At 42.7% G+C, this 18,865-nt stretch overlaps 1 protein-coding gene across 1 annotated transcript in view; it reads right to left on the reverse strand.

Annotated features, from left to right (window-relative positions):
- Nucleotides 1-18,865, reverse strand: part of LOC145793231 (uncharacterized) — a 30,654-nt gene that overhangs the window by 1,782 nt on the left and 10,007 nt on the right. The window contains exons 2-4 of the mRNA XM_082875999.1: nt 15,537-16,592; nt 13,778-15,116; nt 6,579-8,383 (exon numbers count right to left, since the gene is read on the reverse strand). Of these exons, the coding sequence (XP_082732125.1) occupies nt 6,579-8,383; nt 13,778-15,116; nt 15,537-16,592 (4,200 nt within the window). The remainder of the gene's footprint in view (nt 1-6,578; nt 8,384-13,777; nt 15,117-15,536; nt 16,593-18,865) is intronic.

Here is an 18,865-nt window from a genome sequence, read left to right on the forward strand (position 1 = left end):
GAGGCCTCCTTCGACGATCGACAGCACGGTGAAGGGGCATTGTTCTGTTCTGCCTCAAGGCATGGTCTCTTCTTCTGCGAGCTCTAGGTGGACATCGGCCGGGATGCCGTACTCCTCCCTGAACGCAACTAGTGCAGCCGGAGTATCTATGAGGAAGCGGAATTTCCCCATTTACGACCGGCTAAATTAGCTCGGCTTTGGTTTGGCACTGTCAGGTGATTTGTGGCTGCTTGGTCTTTGAGAGCCTCAGGATTGGACAATGGTCCCCTTGGACTCTGCAGGAAAAGGAGGGCAAGTGTAAGTGGGAGCGCGGTCGCGCAAAGCGAGCTTGACTTTAGCTCGGTCGTTACGAGTGCCAAACCACCTCGGTCGTAGAGGCTGACAAGGAGGTTGGCCGTTCAAGCAGACCAGATTTTAGCCCGGTTGAGTGGCCAAAGACCTTTGTTATCCCGGTTCTTGCTACGGTTATATCTAACAGGTTATTTGCTCGGTCGAGATGGTTTTTTGGATCAAACGAAGACCTGGAGCCCGGTCCGCCCCAGTTCTTCGAAGTTCATCAGCGAAAATGAAGAACACTATGAACAGTGGGAGGTTTGGGACGATTTCTATGGCCTACGTCCTAAGAACTATGTTTTAGTACCCTAATGTGTGAAATATTTAAGAAGATAGCAACAAAAGAGGAGTTGAAGGACTTACCAGTGAAGGGCAGGGACTATTCCTTCGAGCACGAAGAATGGCAGATGAGGCTTGGAGAAAGTTGCTTGAGCTCTGAAGCATCGGATTGCAGAGAGGCAGTAGGAGCGAAATGAGGAAGAGGGGGCTCATATGTATAGACGGAGAAACCGCCAAGAATTCAAATTCTGGCGGACGGCTGGATTGGCTGCTCGAGGTCCAATGGAAGCCTGCCACGTGTCCCCATTTATGATGACGTCAGAACTGAAAGGACAGGTTGAAGAGTCGATGAGACAACTGGGCAATTTTGAGGAAGAGGACGTCTACCGAGGAGTATAACCGAGCAAGTTTGCAGACAGGAATGTCAACTAGCCCGGTTGCCATTTTGCATTCTGAGGACCGAGGAAGTGTTGTCCCGGTCGAAATAAGTAATCCCAGTCACGCTTTTACGGACGAAATTAAGGGGCAATTGAGAGGGAGATTTATGATTTGAGATTGGGTCGTGACGTTTGGGTCGTGACGTTAGCCGGACAGATTTGGACCGAGGTATTGGGCTCCAAGATCAGGCCGTGATATTGCTCGGTAATGGCAAAGCCCACGTGGGACCGAGCTATATGATCTCGGTTCCGCGAAGGGCGGACAGGTGGAGGAACAGCCCAGATGAGGCTCCCCGGCTCACGCGTTGCAAGGTTGTAATGCACGCACCTTAACCCGGTAGGAAGGCCGGCGCTTGGAGCTTGGCCGAGAAGGTTGTTGGCTGACCATCACAACCAATCTCCAGCTCAGCTTCGCTGGAATACAGTTGAGCACGGCCGGAATTAGGCCCGGTAGTAGGAAACTATCAACTGCATTTCGGCATGATCAGTATGGCCGTTGATAGCCGAGATAATGTTGCCCGGCTGTCGTGCTCCCAGCAGAGTGGGCTGGCAGTTGGGTTAGGTGATGTATAACAAGATTTGTGCTGACAGATGGGATAATAGAGCCACGTGTTGAGAGACCAATGGGAGTAGATTTGGGGCGCAGAAGGGTATATGAGCATGTCTGCGCCCCCCATACGGTGGACAGGAACATTTTTGTAAAGAAATTCTTACACTCTAACACTCCTCTCTCTCTCTCCCTCTATCGTAAGGTGTGTGCTAACTTGATTGTCGGAGGGTTTTTCCGGCCACACACCGCCGGGTAGCTCACCGTTATTTGCTCGCAGGTGATCGGACAGAAACGGAGCTCGGAAGAAAGGAGCACGGGCTCGCCGGAATATTTTCTCCCCGTACAGAGATCTAGAGCATGTTGTTGATTATGAGAACTTGGAAGTTCAAGAAGACCTCTCTTATGAAGAACAACCAGTACAAATTCTTGATCGTCGTGACCAGGTCCTTCGAAACAAGATTATACCTCTTGTAAAAGTCTTATGGAGAAACCATTGTGTCAAAGAAGCAACGTAGGAAACTGAAAATCAAATGCGAGCCAAATACCCACACCTCTTCGAAAACCAAGGTACGTCAAGTTTAGGGACAAACTTCTTTTGAGGAGAGGAGAATTGTGGCACCCGAATTTTTACCATGATTATATTATATAAAATAATAAATAAATAAATAAATAAATAAATGCATAGTTTAAGAAATTGAGAATTAATTAATTAAATTGTTAAGGAAATAAATTGTGAGGCATCGCGCATTAAATATTTCAGTAAGTGGTAAGTGATGTTTTATAGTTGGGTGGTGAGGTTTTTAGACGTGAAACTAACGTATAATCATAGGCAATTTGTCACGACCCAAACCCGGCCCTATGGGTTTAGCACCGTAACCGGCCAGTAATCCGAGATTACCGAAGGCCTGCTGAACAGTAATACAGTGAAACAGAGTACAGGGCCTGGCGGAAGCCAATACAGTAAATAAATAGTGTCCATTGAGCTGTGACAGTCTGTATGCAAAAAGGCTTTTCATACATTATACAAAAACAGTACAGAACGGTATACACAATATTCACATCCACTTAACTAGGGACTCAACCCCACATAACAGTACAGAAAACATTCCGTCTGTACAACACAGTATACAAAATTAACAGTCACACAGTACAGGGACCTAATCCCTGTATAACAGTACAGTAAACAGTCAGTCTATACAAAACAGTGAAACAGTACAAAAAGGGGGAAATTCTAAAACACCCCTAAGCCTTAACAGTAGGCTCGGAACCTCGCAGTGAGGCACAAAGGCTGGCTTGACAAAACTGGAGTAACCCTGACGCCTCTAGCTGCGGTCTGGTGCCTGTACACCTACATATATATATGAGCAGTGAGCTAAAGCCCAGTGAATAACATAAAGCGTAAAGGGGTTTAGAATGAATGTCCTTACAGTAATGAAAACAGTTCATTTCAATCAGTAATTCAGTTGCTCAGTACAGTAAACAGTCATATGTGGTACATCCATTAGCATAACAGTAACAGTAGGTCTTAAAAGACCGAACAGTAATGATGGCCATCAGTCAGTAAACAGTAGTGGTTCCACAAGGAAACCGACAGAGATCTCTGTGACAGTAACAGTAACAGTAAACCGTAGATACTAAGGATGCCACAGTACAGTTCAGAAATAAAGGACATACATTCATTCAGTAAATAATACCAGTTCAGTAAACAGTTCAGTTCAGTATTCAGAAGATAATCAGTTGAACATATCTTTACACAATTGTTACTCACAGAGTTCTGGGCTACAGTATGCTAGAGCGTGTCTCCCCAGTTGCCAACCCTACACAGTTCACAGGTTGAACACACTAAGCTACACAGTTGGGAAATCTCATAACTTAATCCCTAATTTGCCTTGGTGTGTTCTACAATGATATCCTCATCAAGGTGCCTTAACCTAGGCCTAAGAATGCCTAGGATGGGATGAGGATGCAAAAATACACTTAGAAAACATTTCGCAAAGTTTGCTGAAAATAGGAGCCTCGCTCGAGCGAGACTTTCTACGCTCGAGCGTAAGTCCAAAATCAAAGGCTTCGCTCGAGCGAGGAATCCTTCGCTCGAGCGGTCTGCAAAACAGTAAAAGTACTGGATGCTGAAATTTTACGCGCGATGGTCGCTCGATGGTCGCTCGAGCGGAGCCCTGGACAAAGGTGCTCGCTCGAGCGGGGAATCCTTCGCTCGAGCGAGGAAGCCAAATCTGGAATTTCCAGATTTGCCTCCCAAGCTCAAACCAAGCATTCAACCACTCCAAACTCGACCTCTTGGGCCCAAATTCTGGAAAACATCATTAAATTCAATGTATAACAAGTTCCAAAGCTCAATTTATGAATTCAAGCCCCAAAGGTGAGTCAATTAGAACCATATTCAAACCCATTTTCAAGAATATGAAGAACATGCAAACATGCAAGGATTTAAACCAAATCAAAGCTTCAAAGCTTGTTCAAATGAGCTCATTCTTTTCAAAACAAGATGAAAACATGGTCTACTCTTACAACATGGACATGCATGTAACCATTTACCATGAATTCAACTCAAAACTCATTAATTCAACCATGCATGCAAGAAATGAGCTTCAATTCACCATTAATGACCCAAATCATGACTTAGTTCTACAATGAAGCATGAACCATGCAAGAACTAGTTCAATAGCATCAATAAGAAGATAAGATCCTTACCTAGAGCTTGAATTAGAAGACTAGGAGCTCAAATATGCAATCTATACTTCAATTCCTTCAATTCTCCAAGCAAAACCCAAGGTAGAATTCAATTCCTCTCACTCTCTCTCCTCTCTTCCCTCTTGGTCGGCAATGAGAAGGAAGATGGCTGAGGAAATGTTGTTCTTGGCTCAAGTATGTGTGTGAGATAGTGGCCCACTCAATGGCAAAACGGTAATTAAGTCCAACTCTTCAATTGGCTTATTTTAATCTAATTTAATCACACCTAATCAATTTTCAGATACTTATACCATAAAATCACATTAAATATGAGGGTCACGTAACATCAATCGGTTTCTAGTTCGGCCGCCGATAAGGCCTTCAAATAGCAGTTTAAACATATAAACATGAACAGATAATCAGACAATCAAACAGATAGAATGCAATTAACTAACATATACTCAGTCAATTCAGTTTCAACTTCAGTCAGTCGGTTCAGTATTTCATTCAGTTCGATTATCAGTTAGTTATCAGTCATTATCAGCTTCGTTTAACAGTAATCGGTGATTAACGGTAATCAATCGGTCATAAATCAGTAAACAGTACGAGGGTTGTTACAGTCTCCCCTCCTTATAAAGAGTTTAGTCCTCTAAACTCGAGTTACCTTCATTCTGGAAGAAAACAGGATTCAGTGGAAACAGTTCGGATATCGTTTGGCCATGTCATCTTCCCTTTCCCAAGTGGCATACGCGCCACCGTGGTTCTGCCAGTCAACTTTCACTAACGGGATCTCTTTGTTCCTCAGTTTCTTGATCCGTCGGTTTACAATCTGTATAGGCCGTTCCTCGTAAGTGTAGTCATCACTCAACACTACGTGGGTAGGCTCTATTACATGGAAGGGATCCCGGAGATAGTCTCTCAACATAGAAATGTGGAAGACGTTATGCATGTGCTCCATTTCAGGAGGAAGCGCAACCTGATACGCCACCGGATTGATTTTCTCAATGATCTCGTATGGTCCGACGTATCTCGGTGCTAACTTGCCTTTGACTCCAAAACGAGTCTGGCCTTTCATTGGTGTCACTTTCACAAAAACGTGATCACCCACTTCATACTCTCTGTCCCGTCTTCTGACATCTGCATAACTTTTCTGTCTACTCTGTGCAGTTTTTAGTCTTTGCTGTATCAGTTTCACTTTCTCAGTTGTTTCATACACAATCTCGGGCCCAAGCAAAGGCCCATCTCCAACTTCTGCCCAGCAAATTGGAGATCTACATTTTCTGCCATACAATGCCTCAAAAGGCGCCATACCAATACTCGAATGGTAACTGTTGTTGTAGGCGAATTCAGCTAAGGGCAAGTGACTTTCCCAGTCTCCCTGAAAATCAAGGACACACATTCTCAGTAGATCCTCCAGAGTTTGGATGGTCCTTTCAGATTGGCCATCTGTCTGAGGATGATAGGCACTACTCAGCCTCAATTCAGTACCCAATGCAGTCTGTAGGCTTTGCCAAAACCTCGATGTAAACTTCGAATCCCTGTCAGAAACAATAGACACAGGCACTCCATGCAGTCTTACAATTTCATCAATATAGATAACAGCCAATTTGTCCGCATTATAAATCGTCTTGACAGGTAAGAAGTGAGCAGATTTGGTTAGTCTATCAACAATAACCCAAATTGAATCCATACCTTTTCTGGAGCGAGGTAACCCAACGATAAAATCCATCGTGATGTGCTCCCATTTCCATTCCGGTATGGGTAAGGGTTGCAGTAATCCGACAGGTCGTTGATGTTCAGCTTTGACCTGTTGGCAATGAAGACATTTGGATACAAAATCAGCAATTTCTTTCTTCATTCCCGGCCACCAGAAATTCTGTTTCAGATCTTGGTACATTTTCGTATTCCCCGGATGGATAGACAATTTCGAATTGTGGCCTTCTTGCAGAACTCTTCTTTTCAGTTCAGTATCATTCGGTACACATAGTCTTTCTTGAAATTTCAGTACATTATTCTCAAATTTGAATCCCGGTCTCGGTTTAGATTCTCTTTCTTCGATGATCTTCTTCAAGAAGTCATCAAGTTGCTGTTTTTCTTTAATCTCTTCAATCAGTGCCGGTTGAGCAGAAATAGCAGCTAAGGTTCCACCTTGTTCCTGTAAAACAATTTCAATTTCAGATTTTTCAAGGTCACAAAGCAACTCTTTCTGTCCTGTAAGCAAACATGCTAAGTTTCCAATCGATTTCCGGCTCAATGCATCGGCAACGGTATTGGCTTTTCCTGGGTGGTACAAGATCTGTAGGTCGTAATCCTTTATCAGTTCTAGCCATCTCCGCTGTCTCATATTCAGTTCTTTCTGTGTGAAGAAATACTTCAAGCTCTTGTGGTCGGTATATACTTCACATGTTACCCCGTACAGGTAGTGACGCCAAATTTTCAGTGCAAATACTACTGCAGCAAGTTCCAGATCATGGGTCGGGTAATTCTTTTCATGTGGTCTCAGTTGTCGGGAAGCATAAGCTATAACCTTCCCATTCTGCATTAAAACACATCCCAAACCCTTATGAGAAGCATCACTAAATACAGTATAACCATCCGTACCTGAGGGTAAAGTCAAAACTGGTGCAGTCACAAGTCGAGTTTTCAATTCTTGGAATGCTGATTCCCTCTGGTCAGTCCAGTCAAATGATGTCCCCTTCTGAGTTAACTGAGTCAATGGTAGGGCAATCTTGGAGAAATCTTTGACAAATCTTCTGTAATATCCAGCCAATCCCAAAAAGCTTCGAACTTCAGTCACATTTGTTGGTCTAGGCCAGTTCACTACAGCTTCAATTTTCTGCGGATCAACAGAAATTCCATCTTTGCTAACAACATGCCCCAAAAACATAACATGGTCAAGCCAAAATTCACATTTAGACAGTTTAGCATACAGTTTCTGTTCCCTTAAGGTTTGTAGGGCAAGTCTCAGATGATGTTCATGCTGTTCTATACTTTTGGAGTAAATCAATATGTCATCGATAAATACAACAATAAAGTCATCAAGGTACGGTTTAAAAACTCTGTTCATGAGGTCCATAAAAGCAGCTGGTGCGTTCGTGACTCCAAAAGGCATAACTAGAAATTCATAATGTCCATACCTTGTTCTAAAAGCAGTTTTATCAATGTCTTCCGGTTTAACCTTCAGTTGATGATACCCCGATCTGAGATCAATCTTAGAAAACACTTGTGCACCCTGTAACTGATCAAATAAATCATCAATGCGTGGCAAAGGGTATTTGTTCTTTACAGTTACCTTATTCAGTTCACGGTAGTCAATGCACAGTCTCAGTGAGCCATCTTTCTTCTTGACAAACAAAACAGGAGCACCCCATGGCGAAGTGCTAGGTCTGATGAACTTTTTATCTAACAGTTCTTGCAATTGCACTTTCAGTTCCTTCAGTTCAGTTGGAGCCATTCTGTAAGGAGCTTTAGAAACTGGTTGTGTTCCGGGAATCATATCAACGGTAAATTCAATCTCCCTATCAGTCAAATCTCCTGGAAGATTATCTGGAAAAACATCTGGAAATTCCCTGACTATAGGAATACAATTCACATCAGTTTTAACACTATCATCAGTAGACACAGTCAGTACAGAACACAGATATCCTTTACACCCCTTTCTAATTAATTTAACAGCTTTCACTGACGAAATCAAATACGGAGGAGGTACTACTCCACTCCCATTAAACACAAATTCAGGCAAACCAGGTGGACGGAAAACAACTTGCTTGGTCACACAGTCAATAGTGGCATGATATTTTTGTAACCAATCCATCCCCAATATTACGTCAAAATGATCAATGTTCAATGGCAGTAAATCAATAAACAGATGCATATCCCCAACAATAATTTCACACGCGGGGTACATATAAGCACATGTCATGGATCCCCCTACGGGTGATGATACGGCTAGCAGATAGTTCATGGGTTCTAAGGGTCTATCCAATTTCCGTGAAAAAGCATATGATACATAAGAATGCGTAGACCCCGAATCAATCAGTACATATGCATTTTGAGTACAGATAGAGAGAATACCTGACACAACGGTCTCGGTATTCTGCACATCTCCCGGTACTAGTGCGAACACTCGGCCTTGCCTCATAGGCTCTTTCCCCGTAACTCTGGGGTTAGGCTTTGGTGGAGCATTTGATGCTGCTGCGCTTGGTGCAGCTTTACCACTGGCTTGTGGAGCAGAGGGGCAGTCTTTAACCATGTGGCCCACCTTGCCACACCTGTAACAGGCTCCAGATATTCTGTAGCAGACTCCCTTGTGCTTCTTGCCACACTCAGGACAGGGTGGTATGAATCCACTCCCTTGACTGAGGCTAGTTGTTGTCCCCGTATTCTGTTTCTTGTTGGCTGGGTTGTGCTTGCCTTTCTTAAATTTGAAACCCTGCCTTTTACCATGCCATTCAGTTGTTGGTGTCTCAGATTGTTTCACTGCTGCAATGTTTGACTCGGCCATCAATGCCCGGTCGAGAACACCCACAAAAGTTGGTAGTTTCAAAACATTTATCCGGTCAAGTATTGCCACATTAAGGCCACCTTCAAATTTTCTGGCCTTCTTATATTCAGTATCCACCATGTGCGGTGCATAACGGGCAAGTTCAGTAAATTTCGTCTCGTATTCTGCAACGGACATTGTGCCCTGCTTCAGTTGTTCAAACTCAGTTACTTTCCTATCCCTAACACACTGAGGGAAGTACTTTTCAAAGAAGGACTCCTTGAACTGAGCCCAAGTCATAACAATGTTTGTTTCACGGATTAACATCCACCACCTTCTAGCCTCTTCTTGTAGGGTGAAGGTAGCTAACAGTACTTTGTTCGCTTCTGAGCACGGAAACACTTCAAATAATTTCTCTGTTTCCAGAACCCAAGCTTCAGCTTTTAGCGGTTCAAGGCCTCCCTGAAAGGATGGCGGTTTCATTTTGCTGAACTTCTGGGTAAGAGCAATAATATCCCCATCATCCGCATTCGCATTAGGTTCCGGCTGTACCGGAGGAGGAGGAGGTGGGGGCTGTTGGTTCTGTTGTTGTTCCAGTCTAGCAGTTATCAGTTCTATCATTCTTTCCATTCTTTCCATTCTTGCCTCAGTAGATGAGGGCTCAGGTTCATTTGCATTGTCCATTTCACTATAAGCAGTTATAACGGTTTTAAACATAAGCAGTCATTTGCTTACCAGTTTAACACATTAACAGATATTCAGTCATAACGTAATCACACACTTAACATGCTCATGAGATGCCCTAATCACTTTTCTAGGACACCCTATAGCTCATTTGGACACGTGTGTGCGGTATAACTCGTGGTAAGTATCGCTCTGATACCACTCTGTCACGACCCAAACCCGGCCCTATGGGTTTAGCACCGTAACCGGCCAGTAATCCGAGATTACCGAAGGCCTGCTGAACAGTAATACAGTGAAACAGAGTACAGGGCCTGGCGGAAGCCAATACAGTAAATAAATAGTGTCCATTGAGCTGTGACAGTCTGTATGCAAAAAGGCTTTTCATACATTATACAAAAACAGTACAGAACGGTATACACAATATTCACATCCACTTAACTAGGGACTCAACCCCACATAACAGTACAGAAAACATTCCGTCTGTACAGCACAGTATACAAAATTAACAGTCACACAGTACAGGGACCTAATCCCTGTATAACAGTACAGTAAACAGTCAGTCTATACAAAACAGTGAAACAGTACAAAAAGGGGGAAATTCTAAAACACCCCTAAGCCTTAACAGTAGGCTCGGAACCTCGCAGTGAGGCACAAAGGCTGGCTTGACAAAACTGGAGTAACCCTGACGCCTCTAGCTGCGGTCTGGTGCCTGTACACCTACATATATATATGAGCAGTGAGCTAAAGCCCAGTGAATAACATAAAGCGTAAAGGGGTTTAGAATGAATGTCCTTACAGTAATGAAAACAGTTCATTTCAATCAGTAATTCAGTTGCTCAGTACAGTAAACAGTCATATGTGGTACATCCATTAGCATAACAGTAACAGTAGGTCTTAAAAGACCGAACAGAAATGATGGCCATCAGTCAGTAAACAGTAGTGGTTCCACAAGGAAACCGACAGAGATCTCTGTGACAGTAACAGTAACAGTAAACCGTAGATACTAAGGATGCCACAGTACAGTTCAGAAATAAAGGACATACATTCATTCAGTAAATAATACCAGTTCAGTAAACAGTTCAGTTCAGTATTCAGAAGATAATCAGTTGAACATATCTTTACACAATTGTTACTCACAGAGTTCTGGGCTACAGTATGCTAGAGCGTGTCTCCCCAGTTGCCAACCCTACACAGTTCACAGGTTGAACACACTAAGCTACACAGTTGGGAAATCTCATAACTTAATCCCTAATTTGCCTTGGTGTGTTCTACAATGATATCCTCATCAAGGTGCCTTAACCTAGGCCTAAGAATGCCTAGGATGGGATGAGGATGCAAAAATACACTTAGAAAACATTTCGCAAAGTTTGCTGAAAATAGGAGCCTCGCTCGAGCGAGACTTTCTACGCTCGAGCGTAAGTCCAAAATCAAAGGCTTCGCTCGAGCGAGGAATCCTTCGCTCGAGCGGTCTGCAAAACAGTAAAAGTACTGGATGCTGAAATTTTACGCGCGATGGTCGCTCGATGGTCGCTCGAGCGGAGCCCTGGACAAAGGTGCTCGCTCGAGCGGGGAATCCTTCGCTCGAGCGAGGAAGCCAAATCTGGAATTTCCAGATTTGCCTCCCAAGCTCAAACCAAGCATTCAACCACTCCAAACTCGACCTCTTGGGCCCAAATTCTGGAAAACATCATTAAATTCAATGTATAACAAGTTCCAAAGCTCAATTTATGAATTCAAGCCCCAAAGGTGAGTCAATTAGAACCATATTCAAACCCATTTTCAAGAATATGAAGAACATGCAAACATGCAAGGATTTAAACCAAATCAAAGCTTCAAAGCTTGTTCAAATGAGCTCATTCTTTTCAAAACAAGATGAAAACATGGTCTACTCTTACAACATGGACATGCATGTAACCATTTACCATGAATTCAACTCAAAACTCATTAATTCAACCATGCATGCAAGAAATGAGCTTCAATTCACCATTAATGACCCAAATCATGACTTAGTTCTACAATGAAGCATGAACCATGCAAGAACTAGTTCAATAGCATCAATAAGAAGATAAGATCCTTACCTAGAGCTTGAATTAGAAGACTAGGAGCTCAAATATGCAATCTATACTTCAATTCCTTCAATTCTCCAAGCAAAACCCAAGGTAGAATTCAATTCCTCTCACTCTCTCTCCTCTCTTCCCTCTTGGTCGGCAATGAGAAGGAAGATGGCTGAGGAAATGTTGTTCTTGGCTCAAGTATGTGTGTGAGATAGTGGCCCACTCAATGGCAAAACGGTAATTAAGTCCAACTCTTCAATTGGCTTATTTTAATCTAATTTAATCACACCTAATCAGTTTTCAGATACTTATACCATAAAATCACATTAAATATGAGGGTCACGTAACATCAATCGGTTTCTAGTTCGGCCGCCGATAAGGCCTTCAAATAGCAGTTTAAACATATAAACATGAACAGATAATCAGACAATCAAACAGATAGAATGCAATTAACTAACATATACTCAGTCAATTCAGTTTCAACTTCAGTCAGTCGGTTCAGTATTTCATTCAGTTCGATTATCAGTTAGTTATCAGTCATTATCAGCTTCGTTTAACAGTAATCGGTGATTAACGGTAATCAATCGGTCATAAATCAGTAAACAGTACGAGGGTTGTTACAGTCTCCCCTCCTTATAAAGAGTTTAGTCCTCTAAACTCGAGTTACCTTCATTCTGGAAGAAAACAGGATTCAGTGGAAACAGTTCGGATATCGTTTGGCCATGTCATCTTCCCTTTCCCAAGTGGCATACGCGCCACCGTGGTTCTGCCAGTCAACTTTCACTAACGGGATCTCTTTGTTCCTCAGTTTCTTGATCCGTCGGTTTACAATCTGTATAGGCCGTTCCTCGTAAGTGTAGTCATCACTCAACACTACGTGGGTAGGCTCTATTACATGGAAGGGATCCCGGAGATAGTCTCTCAACATAGAAATGTGGAAGACGTTATGCATGTGCTCCATTTCAGGAGGAAGCGCAACCTGATACGCCACCGGATTGATTTTCTCAATGATCTCGTATGGTCCGACGTATCTCGGTGCTAACTTGCCTTTGACTCCAAAACGAGTCTGGCCTTTCATTGGTGTCACTTTCACAAAAACGTGATCACCCACTTCATACTCTCTGTCCCGTCTTCTGACATCTGCATAACTTTTCTGTCTACTCTGTGCAGTTTTTAGTCTTTGCTGTATCAGTTTCACTTTCTCAGTTGTTTCATACACAATCTCGGGCCCAAGCAAAGGCCCATCTCCAACTTCTGCCCAGCAAATTGGAGATCTACATTTTCTGCCATACAATGCCTCAAAAGGCGCCATACCAATACTCGAATGGTAACTGTTGTTGTAGGCGAATTCAGCTAAGGGCAAGTGACTTTCCCAGTCTCCCTGAAAATCAAGGACACACATTCTCAGTAGATCCTCCAGAGTTTGGATGGTCCTTTCAGATTGGCCATCTGTCTGAGGATGATAGGCACTACTCAGCCTCAATTCAGTACCCAATGCAGTCTGTAGGCTTTGCCAAAACCTCGATGTAAACTTCGAATCCCTGTCAGAAACAATAGACACAGGCACTCCATGCAGTCTTACAATTTCATCAATATAGATAACAGCCAATTTGTCCGCATTATAAATCGTCTTGACAGGTAAGAAGTGAGCAGATTTGGTTAGTCTATCAACAATAACCCAAATTGAATCCATACCTTTTCTGGAGCGAGGTAACCCAACGATAAAATCCATCGTGATGTGCTCCCATTTCCATTCCGGTATGGGTAAGGGTTGCAGTAATCCGACAGGTCGTTGATGTTCAGCTTTGACCTGTTGGCAATGAAGACATTTGGATACAAAATCAGCAATTTCTTTCTTCATTCCCGGCCACCAGAAATTCTGTTTCAGATCTTGGTACATTTTCGTATTCCCCGGATGGATAGACAATTTCGAATTGTGGCCTTCTTGCAGAACTCTTCTTTTCAGTTCAGTATCATTCGGTACACATAGTCTTTCTTGAAATTTCAGTACATTATTCTCAAATTTGAATCCCGGTCTCGGTTTAGATTCTCTTTCTTCGATGATCTTCTTCAAGAAGTCATCAAGTTGCTGTTTTTCTTTAATCTCTTCAATCAGTGCCGGTTGAGCAGAAATAGCAGCTAAGGTTCCACCTTGTTCCTGTAAAACAATTTCAATTTCAGATTTTTCAAGGTCACAAAGCAACTCTTTCTGTCCTGTAAGCAAACATGCTAAGTTTCCAATCGATTTCCGGCTCAATGCATCGGCAACGGTATTGGCTTTTCCTGGGTGGTACAAGATCTGTAGGTCGTAATCCTTTATCAGTTCTAGCCATCTCCGCTGTCTCATATTCAGTTCTTTCTGTGTGAAGAAATACTTCAAGCTCTTGTGGTCGGTATATACTTCACATGTTACCCCGTACAGGTAGTGACGCCAAATTTTCAGTGCAAATACTACTGCAGCAAGTTCCAGATCATGGGTCGGGTAATTCTTTTCATGTGGTCTCAGTTGTCGGGAAGCATAAGCTATAACCTTCCCATTCTGCATTAAAACACATCCCAAACCCTTATGAGAAGCATCACTAAATACAGTATAACCATCCGTACCTGAGGGTAAAGTCAAAACTGGTGCAGTCACAAGTCGAGTTTTCAATTCTTGGAATGCTGATTCCCTCTGGTCAGTCCAGTCAAATGATGTCCCCTTCTGAGTTAACTGAGTCAATGGTAGGGCAATCTTGGAGAAATCTTTGACAAATCTTCTGTAATATCCAGCCAATCCCAAAAAGCTTCGAACTTCAGTCACATTTGTTGGTCTAGGCCAGTTCACTACAGCTTCAATTTTCTGCGGATCAACAGAAATTCCATCTTTGCTAACAACATGCCCCAAAAACATAACATGGTCAAGCCAAAATTCACATTTAGACAGTTTAGCATACAGTTTCTGTTCCCTTAAGGTTTGTAGGGCAAGTCTCAGATGATGTTCATGCTGTTCTATACTTTTGGAGTAAATCAATATGTCATCGATAAATACAACAATAAAGTCATCAAGGTACGGTTTAAAAACTCTGTTCATGAGGTCCATAAAAGCAGCTGGTGCGTTCGTGACTCCAAAAGGCATAACTAGAAATTCATAATGTCCATACCTTGTTCTAAAAGCAGTTTTATCAATGTCTTCCGGTTTAACCTTCAGTTGATGATACCCCGATCTGAGATCAATCTTAGAAAACACTTGTGCACCCTGTAACTGATCAAATAAATCATCAATGCGTGGCAAAGGGTATTTGTTCTTTACAGTTACCTTATTCAGTTCACGGTAGTCAATGCACAGTCTCAGTGAGCCATCTTTCTTCTTGACAAACAAAACAGGAGCACCCCATGGCGAAGTGCTAGGTCTGATGAACTTTTTATCTAACAGTTCTTGCAATTGCACTTTCAGTTCCTTCAGTTCAGTTGGAGCCATTCTGTAAGGAGCTTTAGAAACTGGTTGTGTTCCGGGAATCATATCAACGGTAAATTCAATCTCCCTATCAGTCAAATCTCCTGGAAGATTATCTGGAAAAACATCTGGAAATTCCCTGACTATAGGAATACAATTCACATCAGTTTTAACACTATCATCAGTAAACACAGTCAGTACAGAACACAGATATCCTTTACACCCCTTTCTAATTAATTTAACAGCTTTCACTGACGAAATCAAATACGGAGGAGGTACTACTCCACTCCCATTAAACACAAATTCAGGCAAACCAGGTGGACGGAAAACAACTTGCTTGGTCACACAGTCAATAGTGGCATGATATTTTTGTAACCAATCCATCCCCAATATTACGTCAAAATGATCAATGTTCAATGGCAGTAAATCAATAAACAGATGCATATCCCCAACAATAATTTCACACGCGGGGTACATATAAGCACATGTCATGGATCCCCCTACGGGTGATGATACGGCTAGCAGATAGTTCATGGGTTCTAAGGGTCTATCCAATTTCCGTGAAAAAGCATATGATACATAAGAATGCGTAGACCCCGAATCAATCAGTACATATGCATTTTGAGTACAGATAGAGAGAATACCTGACACAACGGTCTCGGTATTCTGCACATCTCCCGGTACTAGTGCGAACACTCGGCCTTGCCTCATAGGCTCTTTCCCCGTAACTCTGGGGTTAGGCTTTGGTGGAGCATTTGATGCTGCTGCGCTTGGTGCAGCTTTACCACTGGCTTGTGGAGCAGAGGGGCAGTCTTTAACCATGTGGCCCACCTTGCCACACCTGTAACAGGCTCCAGATATTCTGTAGCAGACTCCCTTGTGCTTCTTGCCACACTCAGGACAGGGTGGTATGAATCCACTCCCTTGACTGAGGCTAGTTGTTGTCCCCGTATTCTGTTTCTTGTTGGCTGGGTTGTGCTTGCCTTTCTTAAATTTGAAACCCTGCCTTTTACCATGCCATTCAGTTGTTGGTGTCTCAGATTGTTTCACTGCTGCAATGTTTGACTCGGCCATCAATGCCCGGTCGAGAACACCCACAAAAGTTGGTAGTTTCAAAACATTTATCCGGTCAAGTATTGCCACATTAAGGCCACCTTCAAATTTTCTGGCCTTCTTATATTCAGTATCCACCATGTGCGGTGCATAACGGGCAAGTTCAGTAAATTTCGTCTCGTATTCTGCAACGGACATTGTGCCCTGCTTCAGTTGTTCAAACTCAGTTACTTTCCTATCCCTAACACACTGAGGGAAGTACTTTTCAAAGAAGGACTCCTTGAACTGAGCCCAAGTCATAACAATGTTTGTTTCACGGATTAACATCCACCACCTTCTAGCCTCTTCTTGTAGGGTGAAGGTAGCTAACAGTACTTTGTTCGCTTCTGAGCACGGAAACACTTCAAATAATTTCTCTGTTTCCAGAACCCAAGCTTCAGCTTTTAGCGGTTCAAGGCCTCCCTGAAAGGATGGCGGTTTCATTTTGCTGAACTTCTGGGTAAGAGCAATAATATCCCCATCATCCGCATTCGCATTAGGTTCCGGCTGTACCGGAGGAGGAGGAGGTGGGGGCTGTTGGTTCTGTTGTTGTTCCAGTCTAGCAGTTATCAGTTCTATCATTCTTTCCATTCTTTCCATTCTTGCCTCAGTAGATGAGGGCTCAGGTTCATTTGCATTGTCCATTTCACTATAAGCAGTTATAACGGTTTTAAACATAAGCAGTCATTTGCTTACCAGTTTAACACATTAACAGATATTCAGTCATAACGTAATCACACACTTAACATGCTCATGAGATGCCCTAATCACTTTTCTAGGACACCCTATAGCTCATTTGGACACGTGTGTGCGGTATAACTCGTGGTAAGTATCGCTCTGATACCACTCTGTCACGACCCAAACCCGGCCCTATGGGTTTAGCACCGTAACCGGCCAGTAATCCGAGATTACCGAAGGCCTGCTGAACAGTAATACAGTGAAACAGAGTACAGGGCCTGGCGGAAGCCAATACAGTAAATAAATAGTGTCCATTGAGCTGTGACAGTCTGTATGCAAAAAGGCTTTTCATACATTATACAAAAACAGTACAGAACGGTATACACAATATTCACATCCACTTAACTAGGGACTCAACCCCACATAACAGTACAGAAAACATTCCGTCTGTACAACACAGTATACAAAATTAACAGTCACACAGTACAGGGACCTAATCCCTGTATAACAGTACAGTAAACAGTCAGTCTATACAAAACAGTGAAACAGTACAAAAAGGGGGAAATTCTAAAACACCCCTAAGCCTTAACAGTAGGCTCGGAACCTCGCAGTGAGGCACAAAGGCTGGCTTGACAAAACTGGAGTAACCCTGACGCCTCTAGCTGCGGTCTGGTGCCTGTACACCTACATATATATATGAGCAGTGAGCTAAAGCCCAGTGAATAACATAAAGCGTAAAGGGGTTTAGAATGAATGTCCTTACAGTAATGAAAACAGTTCATTTCAATCAGTAATTCAGTTGCTCAGTACAGTAAACAGTCATATGTGGTACATCCATTAGCATAACAGTAACAGTAGGTCTTAAAAGACCGAACAGTAATGATGGCCATCAGTCAGTAAACAGTAGTGGTTCCACAAGGAAACCGACAGAGATCTCTGTGACAGTAACAGTAACAGTAAACCGTAGATACTAAGGATGCCACAGTACAGTTCAGAAATAAAGGACATACATTCATTCAGTAAATAATACCAGTTCAGTAAACAGTTCAGTTCAGTATTCAGAAGATAATCAGTTGAACATATCTTTACACAATTGTTACTCACAGAGTTCTGGGCTACAGTATGCTAGAGCGTGTCTCCCCAGTTGCCAACCCTACACAGTTCACAGGTTGAACACACTAAGCTACACAGTTGGGAAATCTCATAACTTAATCCCTAATTTGCCTTGGTGTGTTCTACAATGATATCCTCATCAAGGTGCCTTAACCTAGGCCTAAGAATGCCTAGGATGGGATGAGGATGCAAAAATACACTTAGAAAACATTTCGCAAAGTTTGCTGAAAATAGGAGCCTCGCTCGAGCGAGACTTTCTACGCTCGAGCGTAAGTCCAAAATCAAAGGCTTCGCTCGAGCGAGGAATCCTTCGCTCGAGCGGTCTGCAAAACAGTAAAAGTACTGGATGCTGAAATTTTACGCGCGATGGTCGCTCGATGGTCGCTTGAGCGGAGCCCTGGACAAAGGTGCTCGCTCGAGCGGGGAATCCTTCGCTCGAGCGAGGAAGCCAAATCTGGAATTTCCAGATTTGCCTCCCAAGCTCAAACCAAGCATTCAACCACTCCAAACTCGACCTCTTGGGCCCAAATTCTGGAAAACATCATTAAATTCAATGTATAACAAGTTCCAAAGCTCAATTTATGAATTCAAGCCCCAAAGGTGAGTCAATTAGAACCATATTCAAACCCATTTTCAAGAATATGAAGAACATGCAAACATGCAAGGATTTAAACCAAATCAAAGCTTCAAAGCTTGTTCAAATGAGCTCATTCTTTTCAAAACAAGATGAAAACATGGTCTACTCTTACAACATGGACATGCATGTAACCATTTACCATGAATTCAACTCAAAACTCATTAATTCAACCATGCATGCAAGAAATGAGCTTCAATTCACCATTAATGACCCAAATCATGACTTAGTTCTACAATGAAGCATGAACCATGCAAGAACTAGTTCAATAGCATCAATAAGAAGATAAGATCCTTACCTAGAGCTTGAATTAGAAGACTAGGAGCTCAAATATGCAATCTATACTTCAATTCCTTCAATTCTCCAAGCAAAACCCAAGGTAGAATTCAATTCCTCTCACTCTCTCT

This window comes from Camellia sinensis, chromosome 6, assembly GCF_055761805.1.
Source record: "Camellia sinensis isolate YWXY chromosome 6, ASM5576180v1, whole genome shotgun sequence".
In the NCBI taxonomy this organism is placed as follows: domain Eukaryota; kingdom Viridiplantae; phylum Streptophyta; class Magnoliopsida; order Ericales; family Theaceae; genus Camellia; species Camellia sinensis.